Raw genomic sequence first — 21,255 nt, 5'->3', positions numbered from 1 at the left:
TACTCCCTTGCTTCGCAGGCCAAGCACTCTGAATAGTTCATCCTGGGCTTTTCTCTACAGTGGTGTGAACGGCTTTTTCATAAAAAATGTTAAGCCCAGCACAGTGGCTCACCCCTGTAATCCCAGCACTTTGGGAGACCAAGGTGGGAGCATCATTTGAACCTGGGAGTTTCAGACCAGCCTGGGCAACCTAGGGAGACCCTGTCTCTACAAAAATAAAAAATTAGCAGGGCATGGTGGCACAGGCCTGTGGTCCCAGCTACTTGGGAGGCTGAAGTGGGAGGATTGCTTGAGCTCAAGAGGTCGAAGCTGCAGTGAGCCATGATTGTGCCACTGCACTCCAGCCTGACAGAGCAAGACTCTGCCTTAAAAAACAAAACAAAACAAAAAAATGTGGCATAAAGACAACCATGCTGGTCTAGCATGGTGGCTCACGCCTGTAGTCCCAGCACTTTGGGAGCCCGAGGCAGGCAGATCACCTGAAGTCAGGAGTTGGAGACCAGCCTGGCCAACATGGTGAAACCCCATCTCAACTAAAAATACAAAAATTAACTGGGCATGGTGGCACGTACCTGAAGTCCCAGCTTCTCGGGAGGCTAAGGTGGGAGAATCATTTGAACCCGGGAGGCAGAGGTTGCAGTGAGCCAAGATTGCACCACTGCACTCCAGCCTGGGTGACAGAGCAATTTGCTCTCGAAACAAACAAAATCATGCTGTCTGTACTCTTTTGCAGCTTAACTTTTTAAATTAAATCGGATCTTTTGAAAGAGTTTCCTTATCTGCATCAAGAGAATAGCTTCAAGAAGGGAGAGTCTGGGATGGACCCTGAAACCAGTCACTTGCTGTTCACCCTGGCCGGGCAGATTTCCTTCTAGGTGGAACCCAGGATCTGGTTTCTGGAACCCAGGGTGTAAATCTTGGCTCTGTTGCTCCCTGTCTGGGTGTGTTCTCAGGCTTAAATGCCCTGAGCTTTGGTTTTCTCATCTTTAACGTAGGAGGACCCTCGGAGAGATACCATGAGGTGTAAATGGAATAATGTACATGAAAGAACAAAGCAAAATGAAAAGTGATGTGTGCTGGTTATTATGTAAAATTGTGGGCTGTCAGAGCTAGAGGAAATCTTTGAGAAGTTAACCCAGCCCCATCATCTTATCTGTGAGGAAACTGTAGCCCAGGGAAGGTCATAGAGCCAGCAAATAATAGAGCCAAAACTGAACCAAGGGTTTCTGAACCCAGGAGTCTGTACTGTTCCTCTTCCTGGGCAGCGGGAACTCCCCTGGAGGCTTCTCACTCTCTCTGGGCCAGAGCTCAGCTCTGACCGACTCGCTTCTTAATAGTAGGGCTTCCTGCTACAGTGGAAAGGCACTTTAGAAAATGTCCAGGGCTCAGGCTGGGTGCAGTAGCTCATGCCTGTAATCCCAGCACTTTGGGAGGCTGAGATGGGTAGGTCACGAGGTCAGGGGTGCAGTAGCTCATGCCTGTAATCCCAGCACTTTGGGAGGCTGAGATGGGTAGGTCACGAGGTCAGGAGTTCAAGACCAGCCTGGCCAAGATGGTGAAACCCCATCTCTGCTAAAAATACAAAAATTAGCAGGGTGTGGTGGCAGGCACCTGTAATTCCAGCTACTCGGGAGGCTGCGGCAGGAGAATTGCTTGAACCGGGGCAGCAGAGGTTGCAGTGAGCCGAGATCGCGCCACTGCACTCCAGCCTAGGCAGCAGACTGAGACTCCGTCTCAAAAAAAAAAAAAAAAAAAAAAAAAGTCCAGGGCTCCAGTTCTCTCCCTGTCCCTAGCTGAGGAACTTCCAGGCAGTGAAGTGTGCCCAACATCTTCTGGTCTAAGAAGGCAGTAGAGTGGGTGTTTGGATGGGGCGGGAGATGCTGACCCAGTAGGGCGCACAGCACCCTTCCTGTCCTAACTACCTCTAAACCTGGGCCTCAGTTCCCTGCTCCCACCAGGCTCACTCCCATCCCCAAGAAGTCAAGCCAGGACCCCACTCCCTCACCTCTTAGTCAGATGAAGTCCTGGCTTTGAGTAGTCTCTTACACTTCTTCTAGCTCAGTGTTTGGGTCCCCTCAGCTTCAGGAAGATAAAGAGGGGGCCCCCATACTTACGAGATTACAACCTAGGTTGATGTCAAGAACCAGGAAATGGGCCAGGTGTGATGGCTCATGCCTGTAATCACAGCACTTTGGGAGGCCAAGCACGGGTGGGTCACTTGAGGCGAGGAGTTTGAGACCAGCCTGGCCAACATGACGAAACCACATCTCTACTAAAAAATACAAAAATTAGCCGGGCGTGGTAGTGCATGACTGTAATACCAGCTGCTGGGGAGGCTGGGGCACGAGAATCGCTTGAACCCGGGAGACGGAGGTTGCAGTGAGCTGAGATCGCACCACTGCACTCCAGCCTGGGCAACAGAGTGAGACTCCATCTCAAAAAAAAAAAAAAAAAAAGAATCAGGAAACGAAACCCTGATGGGCTTGGGCTAGGCCTTTGCCTCACCCACCCCGCTCCCTCCCAGGAAGCACTTGGCATGATAAGATTTCCATGGTACTGAGCCAGGTGGGCCCCACTCTGCCGGGTGTTTAGCTATCACGTCACAGTGCAGTACCAGGTACCAGGCAGTGGAAATGGCTCCTGGTGCTCCGGCGTCCGCCCTTCCCTGGAGCCACAGCTCATTAAGCAAGCACTGTGGCAATGATAATCAGGGAGCTAGGCGGGGCTGTCCGGAAGTGCCCTGTTGGCCCATGGTGGGAGTTGGGGAGGGACTGCTAGCCCTGGTATCTGCTTTCAGGGTGAGGTCATGGAGTGACACTCATTCCAGTGGCAGTGAACAGTGATGAGAAAAAGTCCTGCTCTAATAGTAGGAGGCACCCCCACCTCATGTTTCAGTACTTGCTTTGTCTGGTCCTATGCTAGGCTCTCTGCCTTCATCATTTTGAGTGGTCCTCACCTGACCCTGTGAGGAGGGGAGAGGCATCTTCATTTTAAAAATAAAGACCCTGAGGTCCATAGAGAGTAACTAACTTACCCGGGATCACACACACAAGAAAGTAGTGGAACTGGGTGGCCTTGAATCCTAGGGAGTCAGGGCAAAAGAGCCATTTGAGGTCACATAGTCCATTCCCCTCATTATATGGCTGAGCAAACCTGAGACCCAGAGAGTCACTTCCTGAAAGAGGGTAGTATGGGGACTGGCGATCAGGGACAGTGTTCTTTCCTCTCCATTGATGACAACAGTCACCATTACCATACTGAGGCCCCCAGCCTGCTCCTTTGAACATTCTGGGAGAACTGTGGTTGTGTCCTCCTTTTGGAGAATTGAGAAAATACTCATCCAGATCATTTTCTCTGTGGCTCGTATGAGGAAGTAGTTGAGCATGAGCACCTGTCTGCTGTAGAGTCAGTTTCTGGGCTTGAGTCCTGCTTGGCCCTGTAATGTAGCCTCTCTGAGCCTCAGTTTCCTCATCTGTGATATGGGTGTGATAGCGCCTACCTCTTTGAATAGTTGTGAAGATTAAGAAACCTTCAATAAGTGTAGCCATAATTTTATATATATATATATGTATTTTTTTTTCTTCTTCTTGTTTTTGAGATGGAGTCTCCCTTTATTGCCCAGGCTAGAATGCAGCGGTGCCATCTCTGCTCACTGCAACCTCCGCCTCCTGGGTTCAGGCAATTCTACTGCCTTGGCCTCCCATGTAGCTGAGATTATGGTATTTTAGGGGTGTGCCACCATGCCTGGATAATTTTTTTTTTTTTTTTTTGAGACAGAGTTTCATTCTGTCGCCAGGCTGGAGTGCAGTGGTGTGATCTCAGATCACTGCAACTCCACCCTCTGGGTTCAAGCAATTCTCCTGCCCCAGCTTTCTGAGTAGCTGGGACTACAGGCGTGTGCCACCACGCCCAGCTAATTTTTGTATTTTGAGTAGAGATGGGGTTTCACCATGCTGGCCAGGATGGTCTTGATTTCTTGACCTTGTGATCCACCCACCTTGGCCTCCCAAAGTACTGGGATTACAGGCATCAGCCACCGTGCACGGCCCTTTTTTTTTTTTTTTTTTTTTTTTTTGTATTTTTAGTAGAGATGGGGTTTCACCATGTTGGCCAGGCTGGTCTTGAACTCTTGACCTCAAGTGATCCACTCCCCCTAAGCCTCCCAAAGTGCTGAGAGTACAGGTGTGAGCCACCACACCCAGCCACTATTATTATTATTAACATCCCCATTTCAACTGGAAGCTGTGTGACAGGGCTGATTAGAACCATGGTCTGGGGGCGGGGTGGCAAAAAAGAAAAAAGAACCATGGCTCTTGCCTGAATTCTTGACCCTTCTTGTCCTGCCCAGTGGTGGCTGCTTCCCCAGTTCCGGCTGCCCCAGGTATCTCCCCTGCCCTGCTGGAGGGAGGCAGGTGCACCTCGTGCCAGTGCCATGTGCAGGATCATACGATGGACCCTGCCCAGTCTCAGCAGCCAGCACAGGCCAGGCGGAAGTGGGGCACTGACAAAGGCTTCCTTATCTCCTTCCTGGGCATGGGGCACTTCTATGGGGTGGACTGGTTGGCAGACAAGTAGGCAGGCAGGCAACCTCTCAGCCTGCCAGAACCCTTGGCCCTTTGTGCTCAGCTTATCACCAGTGGGCTCTAGAACCTGTGCCCTGAGGACCAGAGTGCCAGCAGGAAGCAGTTAACCAGGCCCGGCTTGAGGGCAGAGCTCGGCTTCTGGGATCAAATACCAGTTTGGTTGTTTCCTGGCTGTGTGTCATTTGAGCTACTTCATTAAGCTCTGAGCCTCAATTTCTCTACTGGAAAATGGAAACAGTAATGTCTACCTCATGGCATTGCTGAGGCTAAATGAGAAGGCACAGGGCTTGGTAGTAATTCTCCCTTCCCACAGTGGCATGTGCTGGAGGGCTACACTGTGTCTCCTGAGGCATTGCACATGGGTTTTGAGCAGAGGCCTGCAGGTTAGACCCAGTCTGGGGAGCTGCTGCCAGTGGAGCTCCATTCCCCATTACTAGAGTGCCAGATAGCTCCTGCTTCTCTCCTTGCAAGGCACACACAGAACGAAGGCACACTGATACTGCTAGGGGTCTTAGAAGGACGAGCAGTTTAGGCCGGGTGCGGTGGCTCACGCCTATAATCCCAGCACTCTGGGAGGCTGAGGTGGGCGGATCACGAGGTCAGGCATTCGAGACCAGTCTGGTTTCAACATAGTGAAACCCTGTCTCTACTAAAAATACACAAAAAATTAGCCAGGTGTGGTGGTGTGCGCCTGTAATCCCAGCTACTCAGGAGGCTGAGGCAGAAGAATCACGTGAACCCAGGAGGCGGAGGTTGCAGTGAGCCAAGATCGTGCCACTGCACTCCAGCCTGGGTGACAGAATGAGACTGTCTCAAACAAACAAAACGAAAGACCAGCAGTTTAGAATGGGTGAGTGACCTGCCCAAGGTCACACAGCAAAGGAGTGACAGACCTGGCAATAAATCAGGGCTCCTGCTCCCCACATCCACCATTTGGTCCAGAAAACTGGGGCTCAGAGCTGCAGGCAGCATGGTTGGGGCCATGGCTCTGGAGTCAGACCATTTCTGTCTGCCCCAGTTTGCTCAGCTGTAGAATGAGGAGAGTGAGCCCTGTGTCAGAGGGCTGCTGGGAGAATCATGTGGTTGAAGTATACAGAGCATCAAAGCGAGGCACTCAATAGAAGGTAATTAAAAAAAAAAAGTGGGAGTGGAATGGGGCGTTGGCACCATGTTCCAAGCAAGGACCAGTTTTGGAGTGGACCATCCTGGGTGTGTGTCCCAGCTCTGCTACCACTTTGCCGTGTAACCTCAGCCAAGTTCCATCCCCTCTCTGGACTTCATCCTTTGCATCTGTGAAATAGAGGGGTTGCACTGGATGGTCTCAGAGGGCCCTCCCTCTTCTAATCTCTGACTTCTTGCTGCCCCTTTTCTCCCGCAGGAGAGACCTGACCTCCCATTGCTGTTCCTAGAGCGCTGGGCCCTCCTGGCACCAGGACCAAGCCCTGCAGCTGGCTGTGTCCTCATCTTTTCTCTGCAGTGTCCTCTAAAGGGCAGCCTCCTCCGAGCATGCTCAGTTTTCCTATCCACTCTACATCTCATGGCTCCTAGAGGCCTGAAGTGACAAACTAACCCCAGTGTGGTGGGAGAGGAGGCAGGGAGAGGCCCTCCAAGCATGCCCTGTCTCTCCCACCACACACGTAGCCCAGCCAGCTGGATTGTTATCAGAAGTGTATGGGAGACCCTTAAGGGATCCCCTTGAGATAGAGGATCCGGTATCAGGAGGGCTCACCCATCTTGCTGGTATTATGCAGGAGGCAGTGCCTGCTGCCCATGGAGCCTTAATGCTGTGCACTTGGACAGCTTCCCCCTCAGGCGCCTGTTTAGGAGAAGCTCTTGCCTCCTTCGTGCTGCCAGCTTGCCTCTGGGACCCTGCTGCTGCCGGTTTCTGGGAACCTAGATCTGCACGGGAGCGTCTGGCATGCGTGCGTGCGTGCATTTATTTATTTGTTTGTTTGTTTATTTACTTATTTATTTATGGAGTTTCCCTCTTTTTGCCCAGGCTGGAGTGCAATGGTGTGAGGATCTCGGCTCACTGCAACCTTCACCTCCTGGGTTCAAGTGATTCTCCTGCCTCAGCCTCCCAAGTAGCTGGGATTACAGGCATGCAGCACCACGCCCAGCTAATTTTGTATTTTTATTTTTATTTATTTATTTATTTATTTATTTTTGAGACAGAGTCTTGCTCTGTCACCCAGGCTGGAGTGCAGTGGCGCAATCTCGGCTCACTGCAAGCTCCGCCTCCCGGGTTCACGCCATTCTCCTGCCTCAGCCTCTCCGAGTGGCTGGGACTACAGGCGCCCGCCACCACGCCCGGCTAATTTTTTGTATTTTTAGTAGAGACGGGGTTTCACTGTGGTCTCGATCTCCTGACCTCATGATCCGCCCGCCTTGGCCTCCCAAAGTGCTGGGATTACAAGCGTGAGCCACCGCGCCTGGCCTAATTTTGTATTTTTAGTAGAGATGGGGTTTCACCATGTTGGCCAGGCTGGTCTCAAACTCCTGACCTCAGGTGATCCGCCCCGTGGCGTCTCAAAAGTGCTGGGATTATAGGCACGAGCCACTACGCCTGGCCTTTTTTTTTTTTTTTTTTTAAGACAGGGTCTCACCCTGTTGCCCAGGCTAGAGTGCAGTTGGCAGGATCTTGGCTCACTGAAACCTCAACCTCCTGGGCTCAGGTGATTCTCCCACCTCAGCCTCCCTAGTAGCTGGGACTACAGGTATGCACCAACCATGCCCAGCTAATTTTTAAATTTTTTGTAGAGATGGGTTTTGCCACGTTACCCAGGCTGGTCTCAAACTCCTGGGCTCAAGTTATCCTCTCGCCTTGGCCTCCCCAGCTGCTGGGATTACAGTTGTGAGCCACCTCACCTGGCCTGGGCATATATTTTTGTTTTTGCTTTTTTCTGAGTGTTTTTGTCTCTGTTCTCTCCTCTTACAGCAACCCTGTGCCATAGACATTCTTTATCCCAGTGTTAGGAAGAAACTGAGGTTCAGGGCAGTACTGTGATTTGCCTTATTAGGTCACAGAGAAAGTTAAGATTTAGAATTGGGACAGAAACTACCTCCCTCATTGATGGACCAGAGCTCTTTACGCTGCCCGCTGCTGCCCCGTGCAAGCTTGCTATGGCACGAATGCTATTCTGTACCCAGATGCCACAGTTGCTGGCATGGACAGAGATGGTGAGTATCACATGGCCCGACTTTGTCCAGCTGCAGAGTTCATCAGTCAGATGTCAGAGGTAGAGAGGCTCTCAACAAGCCCCCAAGGATGGAAAAACTGAGACCAAAGAAAAGCAAGGGCTTGTTCAAAGCCCACAGAATGTTAGTGGGTGAGTCTAGACTGAAGCCCAGTTCCCCTGATCCCCAGCCTGGGCTTGACTCAGGCCTTTCTTTTCTCAGAATTGTAGTTTTCTGGTCTTTTGAGGCATTTGGAGGTAGGATGGGCGGGGGGGGAGCTCACCCATCCTGCTGGTATTGTGCAGGAGGCAGTGCCAGCTGTCCCTGGAGCTGAGACTAAATGGCTATGCAGTTGGACAACTTTGCCTTACGCCAGGTGCTGAGCCTGGGTGGCCAGCGCTGTCTCCCTTGACCATCTCCCTGAGGTGGCAGAATTTCATGTTGTTCCCCAGGCCAGAGCCCTCCAGTGGCTCTGCCTGGCTCAGCAGGGTGATTGGGAATTCTCTTCCCGCAGGGTATTTGTGGCCTTTCCTAACTGGCTTGGCTGAGTGCTGGATTGGGAGTCAGTAGTTCTGGGTTTGGGACCCGTCTCCATTGCCACCCGTGTGATCTTGGGCCTGTGTCTGGACCTCTCTCAATGTCTGTTCTCTCATCTGTTGCCCACTGCCAGGGCTTGTTGTGAGGGTGAGAGAAAAGGCTGCTTTATAGCATCTAAGTAATGATTTCCACTCCAGTCCACTGCCATTTGCTGCAATAGAAATCCTCTACCTGGGCTGGGCTCGGTGGCTCACACCTGTAATCTCAGCACTTTGGGAGGCCAAGGCAGGCAGATCTCTTGAGCTCAGGAGTTTGAGACCACCCTGGGCAACATGGCAAAACCCCCATCTCTACAAAAAATACAAAAACTAGCCAGACGTGCCGGCGTGCGCCTGTAGTCCCAGTTACGTGGAGGGCTGAGGCGAGAGGATCACTTCAGCCCAGGAAGTCAAGGCTGCAGTGAGCCGTGTTTGCACCACTGCACTCCAGCCTGGGCAACACAGCCAGACTCTGTTTTCCTTGCCCCCTCCCCACCAAAAAAAAAAAAAATCTTCTACCTGCACCACTCTCGTTTCCCTGTCCTGCCTTTCCAGATGCTGCTGATTTGCCTGCCAGGCCTTCTTGGTGCCTAACTCTCACCCTTCCTTCAACGAAAAGGCCAGTTCAGCTGGAGTTTAGTGTCCATGTGCTTAGTGCCGAACACTGGAGTTTAAGTTAAACCGAAAGATATATACACAAAAGGGAAGGAAAAAAAGTTAAACCAGACATGACTTTTGCCCTCAAACAGTTCTGCTGGCTCAACAAGTCTCTATCGTTCCCATGTGTCAGGCTCCGTGCTGAGGCCTAGCGAGTGAAAGACGAATAGGACCGGGTCCCTACGGTTGCTTGCAGGTGGAAACTTGCTTGTGGTCTGGAGGGGGAGACAGACCAACCAGCTGTGCCGTGTCATCAGACGCTTAATAGAGGGCTGTGTGATCCCAGGCTCTGCAGGCCACAGAACTGAGCGTGACTGGGTTCTTCTCCCTGGGGTATTTGGGAAAAGCTGCTCAGCGGCACCTTGGAGGAGGAGTGGCTCTCCAAGGGACAAGCTGATGGTGACCCACCCTGACAACATCTTGTGGTTTGCCCGGTGCTTTTGTGTTTGTGGTCTCATGTAATCCTCACAACAGCCTCGTGAGGTCACTGAGGTAAGAGAAAGTCATCCATCCAGCAAACATTGATTGCGAGCCTCCTGTGTGCCAGGTACAGCCTGAGGTGCCAGGGATACAACAGTGATTGGGACAGAGGCTGCCCTCACGAGGCTTATGTTCTGGGTGGGGAATGGTCAGAAAGCACATCTAGACATCAGGAAGTGGCAAGAGTAAGCGGATAGAGAGGGTTGGGAGGACCTCTCTGGGGAGGTGGCATCTGAGCAGGGACCTGAAAGAAGGGAGGGAATCTGTTGTTCACCTACATGGGGAAGAGTGTCTCAGGCACAGGGAACAGCAAATGCAAAGGCCCTGAGGTGGAAGCATGTTTGTGCTCAAGGAAAAGCAAGGAGGCTGGTGGAGCTAGGGGAGAGTGAGTGGAGATTCAGGTGTGGTGGAAAGACGCGGAGGGGGGTGTAGTCCCTACCTTTCAGTAGTATGTCTTACCTCTTATAAAGCTTCACTCTTGGCCAGGCACAGTGGCTCACGACTGTAATCCCAGCACTTTGGGAGACCACGGTGGGCAGATCACTTGAGGCCAGTAGTTCGAGACCAGCCTGACCAACATGGTGAAACCCTGTCTCTACTGAAAATATAAAAATTGGCCAGGTGTGGTAGCATGTGCCCGTAATCCCAGCTACTCAGGTGGCTGAGGCACAAGAATCGCTTGAACCCAGGAGGCGGAGGTTGAAGTGAGCCAAGATTGCGCCATTGCACTCCAGCCTAGACAACAGAGCGAGACTCTTTCTCAAAAAAAAAAGAAAGAAGGAAGGAAGGAAAGAAAGAGAGAAAGAAAAGTGGATGCAGGAGACTGATTGGATGCTGCTGCCATGGTCCAGGCAAGTGATCATTCTGGCTTGGATGGGTGTTAGCAATGGAGGTGGTGAGAAGTGTCAGGGTCTGTTCACATCTAGAAGGCAGAGCCGGCAGGGTTTGATGATGGATTGGATGTCAGGAGTGAGAGGAAGAAAGGAGTCGGGAGAACTCCAAAGTTTGGGGCCTGAGGAGCAGGTTTGGGGACGAGAAAATAAGAATTTCCTGTCAGGAGCACCCAGTTCCTGTGCATTTGCCATTCTGCAGTCCACCCCACGCACACGGTAACACACCAGCCTAAGGATGCTCATGCCTCACCCCTCTGGGAAGGCCCCCCATCTTTTCTGCCCTACTCCAGGCTCTGTCCCCTGAGAGTCATTTTCTCTCACTGATCATTTTCTGGCCCTTCTGAGAGGTCAGTAAAATGCCCAAGTGGAAGATGGCTAACACCCCTTCTTCATGACTGCCCTCAGATGCTGTGAAGCACGCAATAGACCCCATAAAGCTCATTAAGCTACAAGGGATAGAAGGGGCCCCAGTGGCCTCCCAGAGGCTGCTGGTCTCTCTTCCCCACCCAGCCAGTGCCACCTGTGTTTTGTTCTTCCTTTGCAGTCCCCCGCATTCCTTGTAGTGCTGAAAATAGGACACTGTGACTTGCTTTCTGCAGGGCAATTGTCCTGGAAATTGTAGAATTTCTTTTCGTGTTGCTTTCCTACTGCTGTCTCTCTATATTCCACCTCTCTGTAGCCAAGTAGGATGAGATTTCAAGCAAGTTGAAGTTACATATAATGAACTTAACACATTGGTAAGCTTCTAAGCTAACTGACTTTCAACTGGAAGCAATACTAAGAACAACAGATATTTGGTACACTCAATTTTTTTTCTCTCAGATTTGCATTTTGCAAGCTCTACTGTACCTCCAGCAAAGAGGAAAGAACAATCTAGCTTTCCCATGGCTCTAAAGTTTCTAGAAATGGAAGCTCTCTTACTGAGCCTCTGCTTCTTTTTTTTTTTTTTTTTGAGACGGAGTCTCGCTCTGTCGCCCAGGCTGGAGTGCAGTGGCGCAATCTCGGCTCACTGCAAGCTCCGCCTCCTGGATTCACACCATTTTCCTGCCTCAGCCTCTCCGAGTAGCTGGGACTACAGGCGCCCGCCACCACGCCCGGCTAATTTTTTTGTATTTTTAGTAGAGACGGGGTTTCACCGTGGTCTCGATCTCCTGACCTCGTGATCCGCCCGCCTCGGCCTCCCAAAGTGCTGGGATTACAAGCGTGAGCCACCGCGCCCGGCCGAGCCTCTGCTTCTTCCCCCATCTCTGCCCCACCCCAGGTGTGGGGCAAACTGGTGCCTGGAGCACCTGATACCGTCTGTAAGTCCTGACAGCAGTCTGGCAAGAGGCAAGGACAGGCCAGGGATAGAGATGGAGTGGGGAAGGGAGCACCTGAGCTGGGGAGCCACACACCCGGGACACTGGGAGAGGAAAGGAGGGAGATGGTGGCTTGAAATACAAAATTAGCCGGGCGTGGCACGCACCTGTAATCCCAGCTACTCAGGAGGCTGAGGCAGGAGAATCGCTTGAACCCGGGAGGCAGAGGTTGCAGTGAGCCGAGATCATGCCACTGCACTCCAGCCTGGGTGACTGTGCGGGACTCTGTCTCAAAAAAAAAAAAAAAAGTTTTTTTTAAGCCCAATAAAAGGGCTGGGCACGATGGCTCACGCCTGTAATCCCAGCACTTTGGGACGCCAAGGCAGGTGGATCAGCTGAGGTCAGGAGTCCAAGACCAGCCTGGCCAACATAGTGAAACCCCATCTCTACTAAAAACACAAAAATTAGCCAGGTGTGGTGGTGGGCATCTGTAATCCCAGCTACTCGGGAGGCTGAGGCAGGAGGATCACTTGAACCCAGGAGGTGGAGGTTGCAGTGAGCCAAGATTGTGCCATTGCACTCCAACACTCCAGCCTGGGTGACAGAGCGAGACTCCGTCTAAAAAAAAAAAAAAAAAGCCCAATAAAAATAAAAAGCGGATAATAATTATACCCACTGCATTAGGGTTGTTGAGAGAATTAAATGAGATGCCTCAGTACTTAGTGCAGTCTCTGCCCCATAGAAGCAGTTGAAGCACAGCATGTGTGATTTGCCATTCACACGTAATTTTAAACAACCTATAGATACAGAAAAGTCTTCAGGAATATATACCAAACTTAACAGAAATTCGGTTGTGGGGGAGACTGGTATAGTTGGTAAAGGGGAAGGGGGAGAATCACTGTGAGATGATTGTCCTTATACTTAAACACTTATATGACTGTTAGAAAAAAATTTTAATGACCATAAGTTTTATTTAAAATCACCAAAGCAATATAATGTATTTCCATTTTGAGAAAATCAAAAGAAACCAGTGTGTAGCATATGGTCACCTATCAGACACCCAGTCCAGCCATGACAGTCTTTGGAGCTTGAGGTCCTACCCCTGCCCCAAGTAAAGCCCACCCCCTGAGCTGCCCCCCACCGCTTCCCCAGGTAACCCCCTCCCCAGGTAAGCACCCCACTGCCTGGCACCTCTCCCTTGCCAGGCACTGTTGGGCCTGTTGGAGCTCTGCCTCTTGTCAACACACACAGGCTGTTTACTGCCAGTCCCAGTCCCTGTCCCCCCCCTCCCCTGTGAGTCATCCTCTTCTTCACTGCATGGGGACTCTTGATCCAGCGCCTTTCCTGCAGGGGGAGGGGCAATCTGCTGGAGTGAAATTTATTCAACAAATGTTTATGCAGAGCTTGGATGATTGGGAAGGTCGGGCTGGATACCAAGAGGTGCTGCCCCAGCTTGGAGTGGTATAGGGGTTACGGAAATGGGTCCTTGAGACCCAGGGAGAAGGCTGGTGGCGGTAGAACCAGGCTGCAGGCTAGGATGGGGCATTCAGGGCCAGGCTGAAGGTCAGGGGACCCTCTGAGGCCTGCTGTGTCAGCTCAGGCTCCTTGACTCAGTTCCTTCCTTGGTCTGCCCAGGTCAGGCCTGTGTGCCAGCATCTCCTGCACTGTTCACTCTCATTTCCAGGCTGGCTGCAGGCTTCAGGATCCTCAGAAGGCTTTTGAGGTTCCCTCTCCTTTCATTTGTTCACACTCTTCCCCCTTTAGTCACCCACCTTTGAGACCAAACATTAGTCCTACATCCTTCAGGAAGTGTTCATCATTCCCTTAACCCGCTTTTTCGGGAGTTCTAATTAAATTATCTCAAAGTTGCTTTTAATCATCATCATCCCAGTTACAGAGACAAAATGAGACTAAAAGACACATGTACCAGGTATTGTGCTAAGTCTTTTATGTACACCATATCTTTAATCATATTTAATCTTCACAAGAGCCCTCTTGTTTGGATATTGACAAAAGCTTGGTGAAGTCAGCCTGCCTTCCTATTTATTGTCTCCTTTACTTGTTTTTCTTTCATTCATTACCCACATATCCATTTACTATGTGCAAGGTACTATACTAGACTTTTTAAAGGATACAAACCCTTCTCTTCTGGCAAACTTCTATTGATCCTTCAAAGCCCAATTCAAATGGTCCCTGCTCTGGGAACACCACTTAGTCTTGAAAGTCCAGACCCATCCCCACCTCTTTCTTTCCCATACTTCACATCTAACAAGTGAAGTTGACTTCATTTTTCTTTCCTTTTTAAATTAGAGATAAGGTCTCACTTTGTCTTCCAGGCTGGAGAGTAGTGGCACTGTCATAGCTCACTGCAGTCCCAAACTCCTGGACGTAAGCAATCCTCCTGCCTCGTACACCCCCACATCCAGCTAATTATTTTTGTTTTTATTTTTGTAGAGATGGGGTCTCACTATATTGCCCAGACTGCTCTAAATTCCTAGTCTCAAGCAGTCTTCTCTCTTCGGCCTCCCAAAGTGCTGGAGTCAGTTTGCTTCAGCTCACAAATATTTGATGCCTACTCTGTGCTAGAAGCTGGAGACCCACATGAATCTAGACAGTTCCTACCCTCAGGGAGCTTATAGCCCAGTGATGAACACATGCACACCAACAGGTCACAATAATGCAGAGTGAATTGTATTATACTTGGGTTTTAAAGAAAATTATAATAGTAATAGTAGTCACCACCTTTGGCTAACATTGAGTACCATTATTGCTTGGTGCTCTTTATCCTTATCTCCTCTTGTACTCCAGAAACCCTCTGAAATAGGCTTTTACACAGATGGAGAAACTTTGAGGGGAGGGATGTAAAGTAACTTGTCTAAAGCCACCCAGCAAGTTGTGGCTGGGCTCTGATTAGAACTCAGTTTTCTGACAGTGGGAACATAGGGTGGGGTGGTCAGCGCCACATGTCTTTGTCTCCTCTGCAGGCCTGGCTGTGAACCTGCTGAGGCAGTGGCTGAGTCTGTCATAATGTGACTTTTCTTTCTCCCTGGTCCTCATAGCTGACATTGATGGTAGGAATAATCAGCTTTGAGGAGATTCAGACGCAAAAGGAGTCAGAGCCCTCCCGGACCCATGGGGCCTCCAGCCCGGTGGACACCAGGGCTGAGTGCAGATCAGCCAGGCAGGGGCTGAACAGTCTGAATAATTATCACTTCTTGCCCTGCAAGTTTGGTAGAAATGATTGACCCCTCCTGGCTGAGTTAACTCAGGAGGGCTTCCTGGAGAGGGCAGCCTTAGAAGACAGGAAGGATTTCATGAAGTCTTTACTAGGCCACTAGAGTAGAAGGGGAGCAGGGGGAGACTTCCTGGAGAAGAGCTCATGGAAAGAAAAACCTACCTCTGGCCCTTTGGGAACTGCTTTGGGCCTCTTTAGTCCTAGGCTCACACACCCCTTAGAAACAAGGTAAGAAGAAAGCCAGGGATAATACAGTGAGTGGCCAAGAACACAGACTCTGGAGCCAGACTACCTGGGTTTGAATCCCAGTTACCAGCTATGTGACTTTGATCAAGTTGCTTAACCATTGTGTGCTTCAGTTTCCTCATCTGTAAAATAAGGGGATGGTAATTGTGACTTCCCAGAACTGTGGTGAAGAGCAAACGGGTTGAGAGTGTGCTGCTGCAAACTGTAGAGTGCTGGGCTTTCATTGGGAAGTATTACCTTCCATTGCTGCAGTTGAGACTGGTTGCTGGGGCAGTTGAAGAGGGAGTTAAAGAAATGGAATCGTTGTGCAACTAGGAATCCCTTGGGACCTGGCCGAGTTGCAGCCCCAGAGCAGTCCTCAGGCCTGGAAGTAGGGCGACAGAGCCCTCAGTGTGCCCCTGGGTCCCTGGTGACCTGGCACTATGGGCCAAAGAGACCCCTCTTCCCAGCACTCCCCTCTGACTTCCCAGGCCAGAGGAGGGTTGCGGGAAGGGGGATCAGGCATGTCTGGTCACCCTGGCAACCCAGGGTGATGTGGGACAGCCTTGCCTGCTCCACTGAGCCAGTCTCAGCAGATGGGGACCGTCCGAGGAGATATAAATAAAACATTCTTGTGGTGCAGAGCAGCTGCAGGGGGCTGGGAGCTTCCATCAATTGGAAGTTTGGTGAGGTATCTGCTCAGCAAGAGTGTGTGTGTGTGTGTGTGTGTGTGTGTGTGTGTGTGTGTGTGTGTGTTCGTTCCAGCTACCACCTACACTAGATAGGTTGAAAAACACTTCTCCCATCCCCCAGCCTCTTCTAAAAGGAGAGCCAACTCTGAACTGTGTCAGAAGGTTTGGCCTGTGGCTGTGCTTGGAGATGCCGAATTCCACACTTCCGTGCCTCCTTGTCCTGGGAGGACTGGACGTCCTCGAAGGAGGCTGTGTGGCTTGTGCAGACCACGGGGCTTGGAGTGTCACAGACTGCTGGGGTAGAACTGGACATGTGATCATTGACAGGTCGCTGGCTGTCTCTGTCTCCGTTTCCCTGACTGTATAATGGAGAATTTAGATGCTCTCCAAGATCCATTCCGGCTCTCACGTCTCTGGTTCTTACTCTAACTGCCTCTTCCCACCCCTGATTTCACCCTGGTGACATCACTGCTGCTGCATGTTTGGGCCCTGAAAGTTTTGCCTCATCTCTTGGCATCCTGGGATCTTGCCTCCATGCAGAGCTTTTGTCAGGGTACCAGGGGCCCCAGCCATCCTTCTGTGCCCCTTTCACCACACTGGGTGTCAGCAAGCATCCTACACTTTGTGGGGACTCTGTAGGGATGCAGAGTGAGCGCAGTTGGTGGAGTCAGGGCATTAGGAGAGGGACAAGCCAGCGCAGGTCCGGGGGTTGCTTCCCACTTCCCTGAGCTGTTGCTCCTGAAGGAGCCTCCTCTTGATGACAAAATCCCTTCCTCCCCCAGCCCTAGAAGCACTTTCCAGTAATGTGCCACCTACCCACGGGCAGGGAGCCAAGAGTGGATCTCAGACCTTTCTCCTCAGCCTGGCCCGGCCCAGCCCTCCCCTCGAGCCCAGAGAGCCCATCAGGGCCTAGAGCTCCTTCAGCTCACTGAGCGCCAGAGACAAAACAGGAAAGCCGGGGAAACCAGTTCCAGGAACGTGGCTGCAGCCCCAGGTACCCTGGAGCTGGCTGAAGGAGAAGGAGGTCGCTGCGCTGTAGTCAGGAGGCCCGGGACCTGGTCCTGGTTGGCCTGGCTGAGTGCATGCAGCCTCCTCTCAGAGCTAGTTTTTCTTGTGTTCAGTAGGAATGCCAGCTCTCCTTTCACCTGGTCATAGAGGCTCCAAGGACTGGAATAGCATGGCCCTCCCCATCAGCTGCTCCCGGAGCTTCAGAGTCTGAGTCACCTCAATGTCCCCAGTGTCCAATATGGCCCGGCTCGGAGAAAAAACCGAGCTTTGAGTAAAGAATTAATCAGCGCTCTCTGCTACGGGTTTGAGACAGCTAAGCTGGAATAGAGGTCCTCCCTTAGACACTAGGGAAGCGGCATAACCTTGCTGAGCCTCAGCTTTCTCTTCTGCAAAATGGAGGCAACACCTATCCCAAGGGCTGTGGTGAGGACTGAATGAGATGGTGCGTGCCAGGCTCCCAGCATGGTTCTGGCTCATGGGACGCCCTCAGACCTGAGGAGCCATCTTCATGTTGCTGCTCTTGGCTTGTTTCACATGCCTGCCCCCTCCCCAGGCAGGAGCTGTGGCCAACTCTTCTCTGGGTCTCCCAGGCACTGTCTGGCGATTTATGGGCCCAGGAAAGCTCTGTGGATTGGGCTGATGGCACAGAGTGAGGGTAGGAGGCATTTTTAGAGCCTGACCCCTTAGGTGGAGGTGGAAGCCATCATCTGCCTACCCTGAACTATCTCTTTAGACTCTGCCTTCTCTTAAGGCAGCTCTTGGTGCTAACACCAGGACAGGGGCAGGGAGGCTGTGGAGGGGAGGTCAGCATGCAGCTGGCTGGAGCTGGACTTCTGGCCTTGGGAAGGTGCTTTCTGGTCCCTGCCTATAGGAGCTCTGCTCCCCTAAATCTTCATCCTGCTTATCTCCCCTGCACTGTGCCTGTCTCCCCTCCAGCACACTGCAGGTCTTTGGGGTGTGGTGTCATTGTCTTGTCTCAGCTGCTTCTGCCTAGGTTGTCTGACTGATCTCAGTGGATGCCAGGAAGAGAGAGAGGAACCTGGGAGATGACTGTGGATTGAAGGTTATGAGAGAGGGAGGCACCAGAAGATTCCTGCCCTAACCTGGGCAGACAGGTGGTGGTCAGGGAATGCTTCCTGGAGGAGGAGGCAGGCAGAGGATATGGTGTCAGCCACATATGGTGGGGGTAGAGGTAGAGGTAGAGGAATGATTTCTAGAGAGAGGAACTAGACTAGGTGAAGGTTGGCAGGCAAAAGAGGATGTGGCTCATATGGGGCAATTGCAAGGAATTTGGCAAGGCTGAAACCTAAGAGTTGACAGTGGGGAGAATGGGACATGAGGCAAGACCAGATGACAGAGGCAGTGCTGAAAATGTGGGCTTTATCCTCTGCAGCAGGAGAGACTTGGGTTCAACACGACTAGCCCTTCCCAGTGGACCAGGCAGCTACACACTGGATGTTGACTGGTGGACAGTACAAAGACTGGGGGACTTTTCAGCAAAAGGGGTGATTTGGGAATTATTTTCCCTTTTATCGATGTGGGAAGTAGATGAACAAAAAGCGACTTTTGGTCGTGTCTATTTTGAAATTAGGAGAATGCACACGGTGCCTTCGAGGTCTTCTTGGCCTAGGATGGAGACGTCTTTTTTTCCCAATGTGTTTTGAGTGTCTTCAGGGTGCTTGGCACTGTGCCAGGATTCTGGGCCTGGATAGTGTTCACTGTGTGAACTTTTTTTTTTTTTTCCTTTTTTTTTTTGAGATGGAGTCTTGCTCTGTTGCCCAGGCTGGAGTGCAGTGGTGTGATCTCGGCTGGAGTTCAGTGGCGTGATCTCAGCTCACTGCAACTTCCACCTCCCGTGTTCAAGCAATTCTCCTGTCTCAGCCTCCCAAGTAGCTGGGACTACAGGCGCCCGCCACCACGCCTGGCCAATTTTTATATTTTTAGTAGAGACAGGGTTTCACCGTATTGGTCAGGCTGGTCTTGAATTCCTGACTTCAGGTGATCCACCCACCTTGGCCTCCCAAAGTGCTGGGATTACAGGCGTGAGCCACCGTGCCCAGCCAGCAGTGTGAACTTTGACTTGTCACTGTACTAGCACTGCCCAGATTCCTACCTGAGAGTAGGAAGGGCTTTGGGCATGGAGAGGGAAGGTCCTCCTCTGTCCCAGGGATCTCGAGAGTAAGTAATGAGAGCAGAGGCCTGGCCAGGCATGCAGGTTATCGGAAATCTTGGGTGATGTCCCAGCCCTGTGTATTTTCAAGTCAGCCGATGTTTGTTGAGCTCCTCTTGTGTCCTAGCCCTGGGTGTATAATGATGAGCAGTTATGGGATCTGCCTGCACAGAGCTTGCAAGATAGGGAAGGGCAGGAGAGAGAGCTTTGCTTTCTTTTTTTTTTTTTTTTTTTTTTTTTTTTTGAGGCTTGGCTCAAGTGATCTTCCTGCCTCAGCCCTCCTGACTAGCTGAGACTACAGGCGCATGCCATGCCCAGCTATTTTTTTTTTAAGTGGAAATGAGGTCTCCTATGTTGTACAAGCTGGTGTCAAATTATTGGCCTCAAGTGATCCTCCCACCTCAGCCTCCTAAAGTGCTGGAATACAGGCATGAGTCACCATGCCAGGCCAGAGAGAGCTTTCCTCTTGAGCAAAGGGTCATACCCTCTTGGCTATGCCAACCCTGGGAGCATAGTACCCAACATACAACTAGATGCTCAGATTTTTTCCAACTACTTTCCTACCCCAAAACAAAACAAACAAGTAAACCACTCACAGGAGCTCAGGGTTCTCTGGCCATACCTGGTATTGAGAGAGGCCCTCTCACGGGGATTTTTGCTACTTCTCAGCTCTGGGTTTGGAGCCTCAAGGTGGACTACAGTAGAGTGGCCTGCTGCTGGCCAGGACATGGCCTGGGGAGATGGCTGGTGGGTCCCAGGCAGAGGGGTGTGTGAGGAGGCCTTGATGGGAGGGAAGGATAGGAGAGCTTGAATTACAGAACTGTGCAGTTTGATGGGACCTGGGGCATCAGACCTGTGTTCTATTCTGGTTCTGCTCCCCATTTGCTGTGTGACTTTGGGCAAGTCCCTTCCCTTTTCTGAGCCTTAGTTGCTCCATCTTTAAAGTGGGTGGCATTGAGCTAGAAGCGGCATAGCAAATAGATTTTATCTCACCTGCCAAAGCTGGTTGCCATTGACACCCTTGAGCCGTGTCTCGAGCAGCTGCCTGGACTCAGTCGGAAAGCCTGCTGTTTTGCAGGTTTGCAGACCCCGGGCCTTATTATCCCCAAGTTCCTTCCCACGCTGGTATTCTTAGATTCTTCTGTGCTTTCTTCTGTCTCCTCTGCCACTCCCCACCAGCTGGTTGTCTGCCTTCTGCTTAAACAGCTCCGTGATGGGGAACTACCATCTTCCCTCAGACAGAATTGTTAGATTGTTATTCCTCAGGTTGAGCTCAGATCTGCCTCCCTGAGCTTGTGCCTGGAATAATGCCTTGGGTTCAGGCGTAGGTGATGCCCGTAGGTACTTGGCACGTCCGTAATCAATTTATAATTTCTGCCTTCTGGAGGCATATAGAACTGCTGCTTTCTAACACTTTATGACAGCGACAAAGATAGCATGTATATATCCTTTGAAAAAAGTGCTTTAAAAACACTGTCACTTGGTTTATGATGGCAAACCTGTGAAGCTAGCATTGTCCCTTCCATTTTACAGGCGAGGAAGTGGAGGCTCAGAGAGTTAACAGAGCAGCCCTCTGAGACCCAGCCTGTGCACCTCTCGCCAGCTGCGCTCCTCATCCCCGGCCCGTCCCCAGCCTTCTATTCTCCTGGCTCCTCCAAAAGCCCACGGCCTCCCGTTCTCTCGCCCTCCGCAGGTTTCCATGTGATCCCCACTATCTCAAGCATCGTCCCGGAGAGCTGCCTGCTGATCGTGGTGGGGCTGCTGGTGGGGGGCCTGATCAAGGGTGTAGGCGAGACACCCCCCTTCCTGCAGTCCGACGTCTTCTTCCTCTTCCTGCTGCCGCCCATCATCCTGGACGCGGGCTACTTCCTGCCACTGCGGCAGTTCACGGAAAACCTGGGCACCATCCTGATCTTTGCCGTGGTGGGCACGCTGTGGAACGCCTTCTTCCTGGGCGGCCTCATGTACGCCGTGTGCCTGGTGGGCGGTGAACAGATCAACAACATCGGCCTCCTGGACAACCTGCTCTTCGGCAGCATCATCTCGGCCGTGGACCCCGTGGCGGTTCTGGCTGTCTTTGAGGAAATTCACATCAATGAGCTGCTGCACATCCTTGTTTTTGGGGAGTCCTTGCTCAATGACGCCGTCACTGTGGTGAGGAGGCCAGGGGCCATGCCCATGTCCAAACGGTACAAACCCGAATCCAGGCCCACCAGTGAATCCCTCATCCGCCCGCTAATAACAGTAATAAAAACAGCTGAG

At 51.5% G+C, this 21,255-nt stretch overlaps 1 protein-coding gene and 1 long non-coding RNA gene across 3 annotated transcripts in view; one reads left to right on the top strand and one right to left on the bottom strand.

Annotated features, from left to right (window-relative positions):
* SLC9A1 (solute carrier family 9 member A1) overlaps window positions 1-21,255 on the top strand; it is a 60,532-nt gene that overhangs the window by 19,706 nt on the left and 19,571 nt on the right. For both annotated transcript variants that reach the window (XR_004028425.1, XM_003271670.4), the window contains exon 2: window positions 20,687-21,147. Coding sequence is in view for 1 of the 2 variants with exons in the window: in XM_003271670.4 (XP_003271718.2) it covers window positions 20,687-21,147 (461 nt within the window). In the remaining variant the exon portion in view is untranslated. The remainder of the gene's footprint in view (window positions 1-20,686; window positions 21,148-21,255) is intronic.
* On the bottom strand, window positions 14,091-18,872 carry LOC115833002. The gene is made up of 2 exons (XR_004028426.1): window positions 18,835-18,872; window positions 14,091-14,186 (listed from the first exon to the last, which is right to left on the bottom strand). It is a non-coding gene; the product is annotated as an uncharacterized LOC115833002 (long non-coding RNA).

Source organism: Nomascus leucogenys, chromosome 24 (genome assembly GCF_006542625.1).
Source record: "Nomascus leucogenys isolate Asia chromosome 24, Asia_NLE_v1, whole genome shotgun sequence".
Taxonomy (NCBI): domain Eukaryota; kingdom Metazoa; phylum Chordata; class Mammalia; order Primates; family Hylobatidae; genus Nomascus; species Nomascus leucogenys.
Note: the sequence above shows the minus strand (reverse complement) of the source record. Positions and strands in the feature narration are given on the sequence as shown.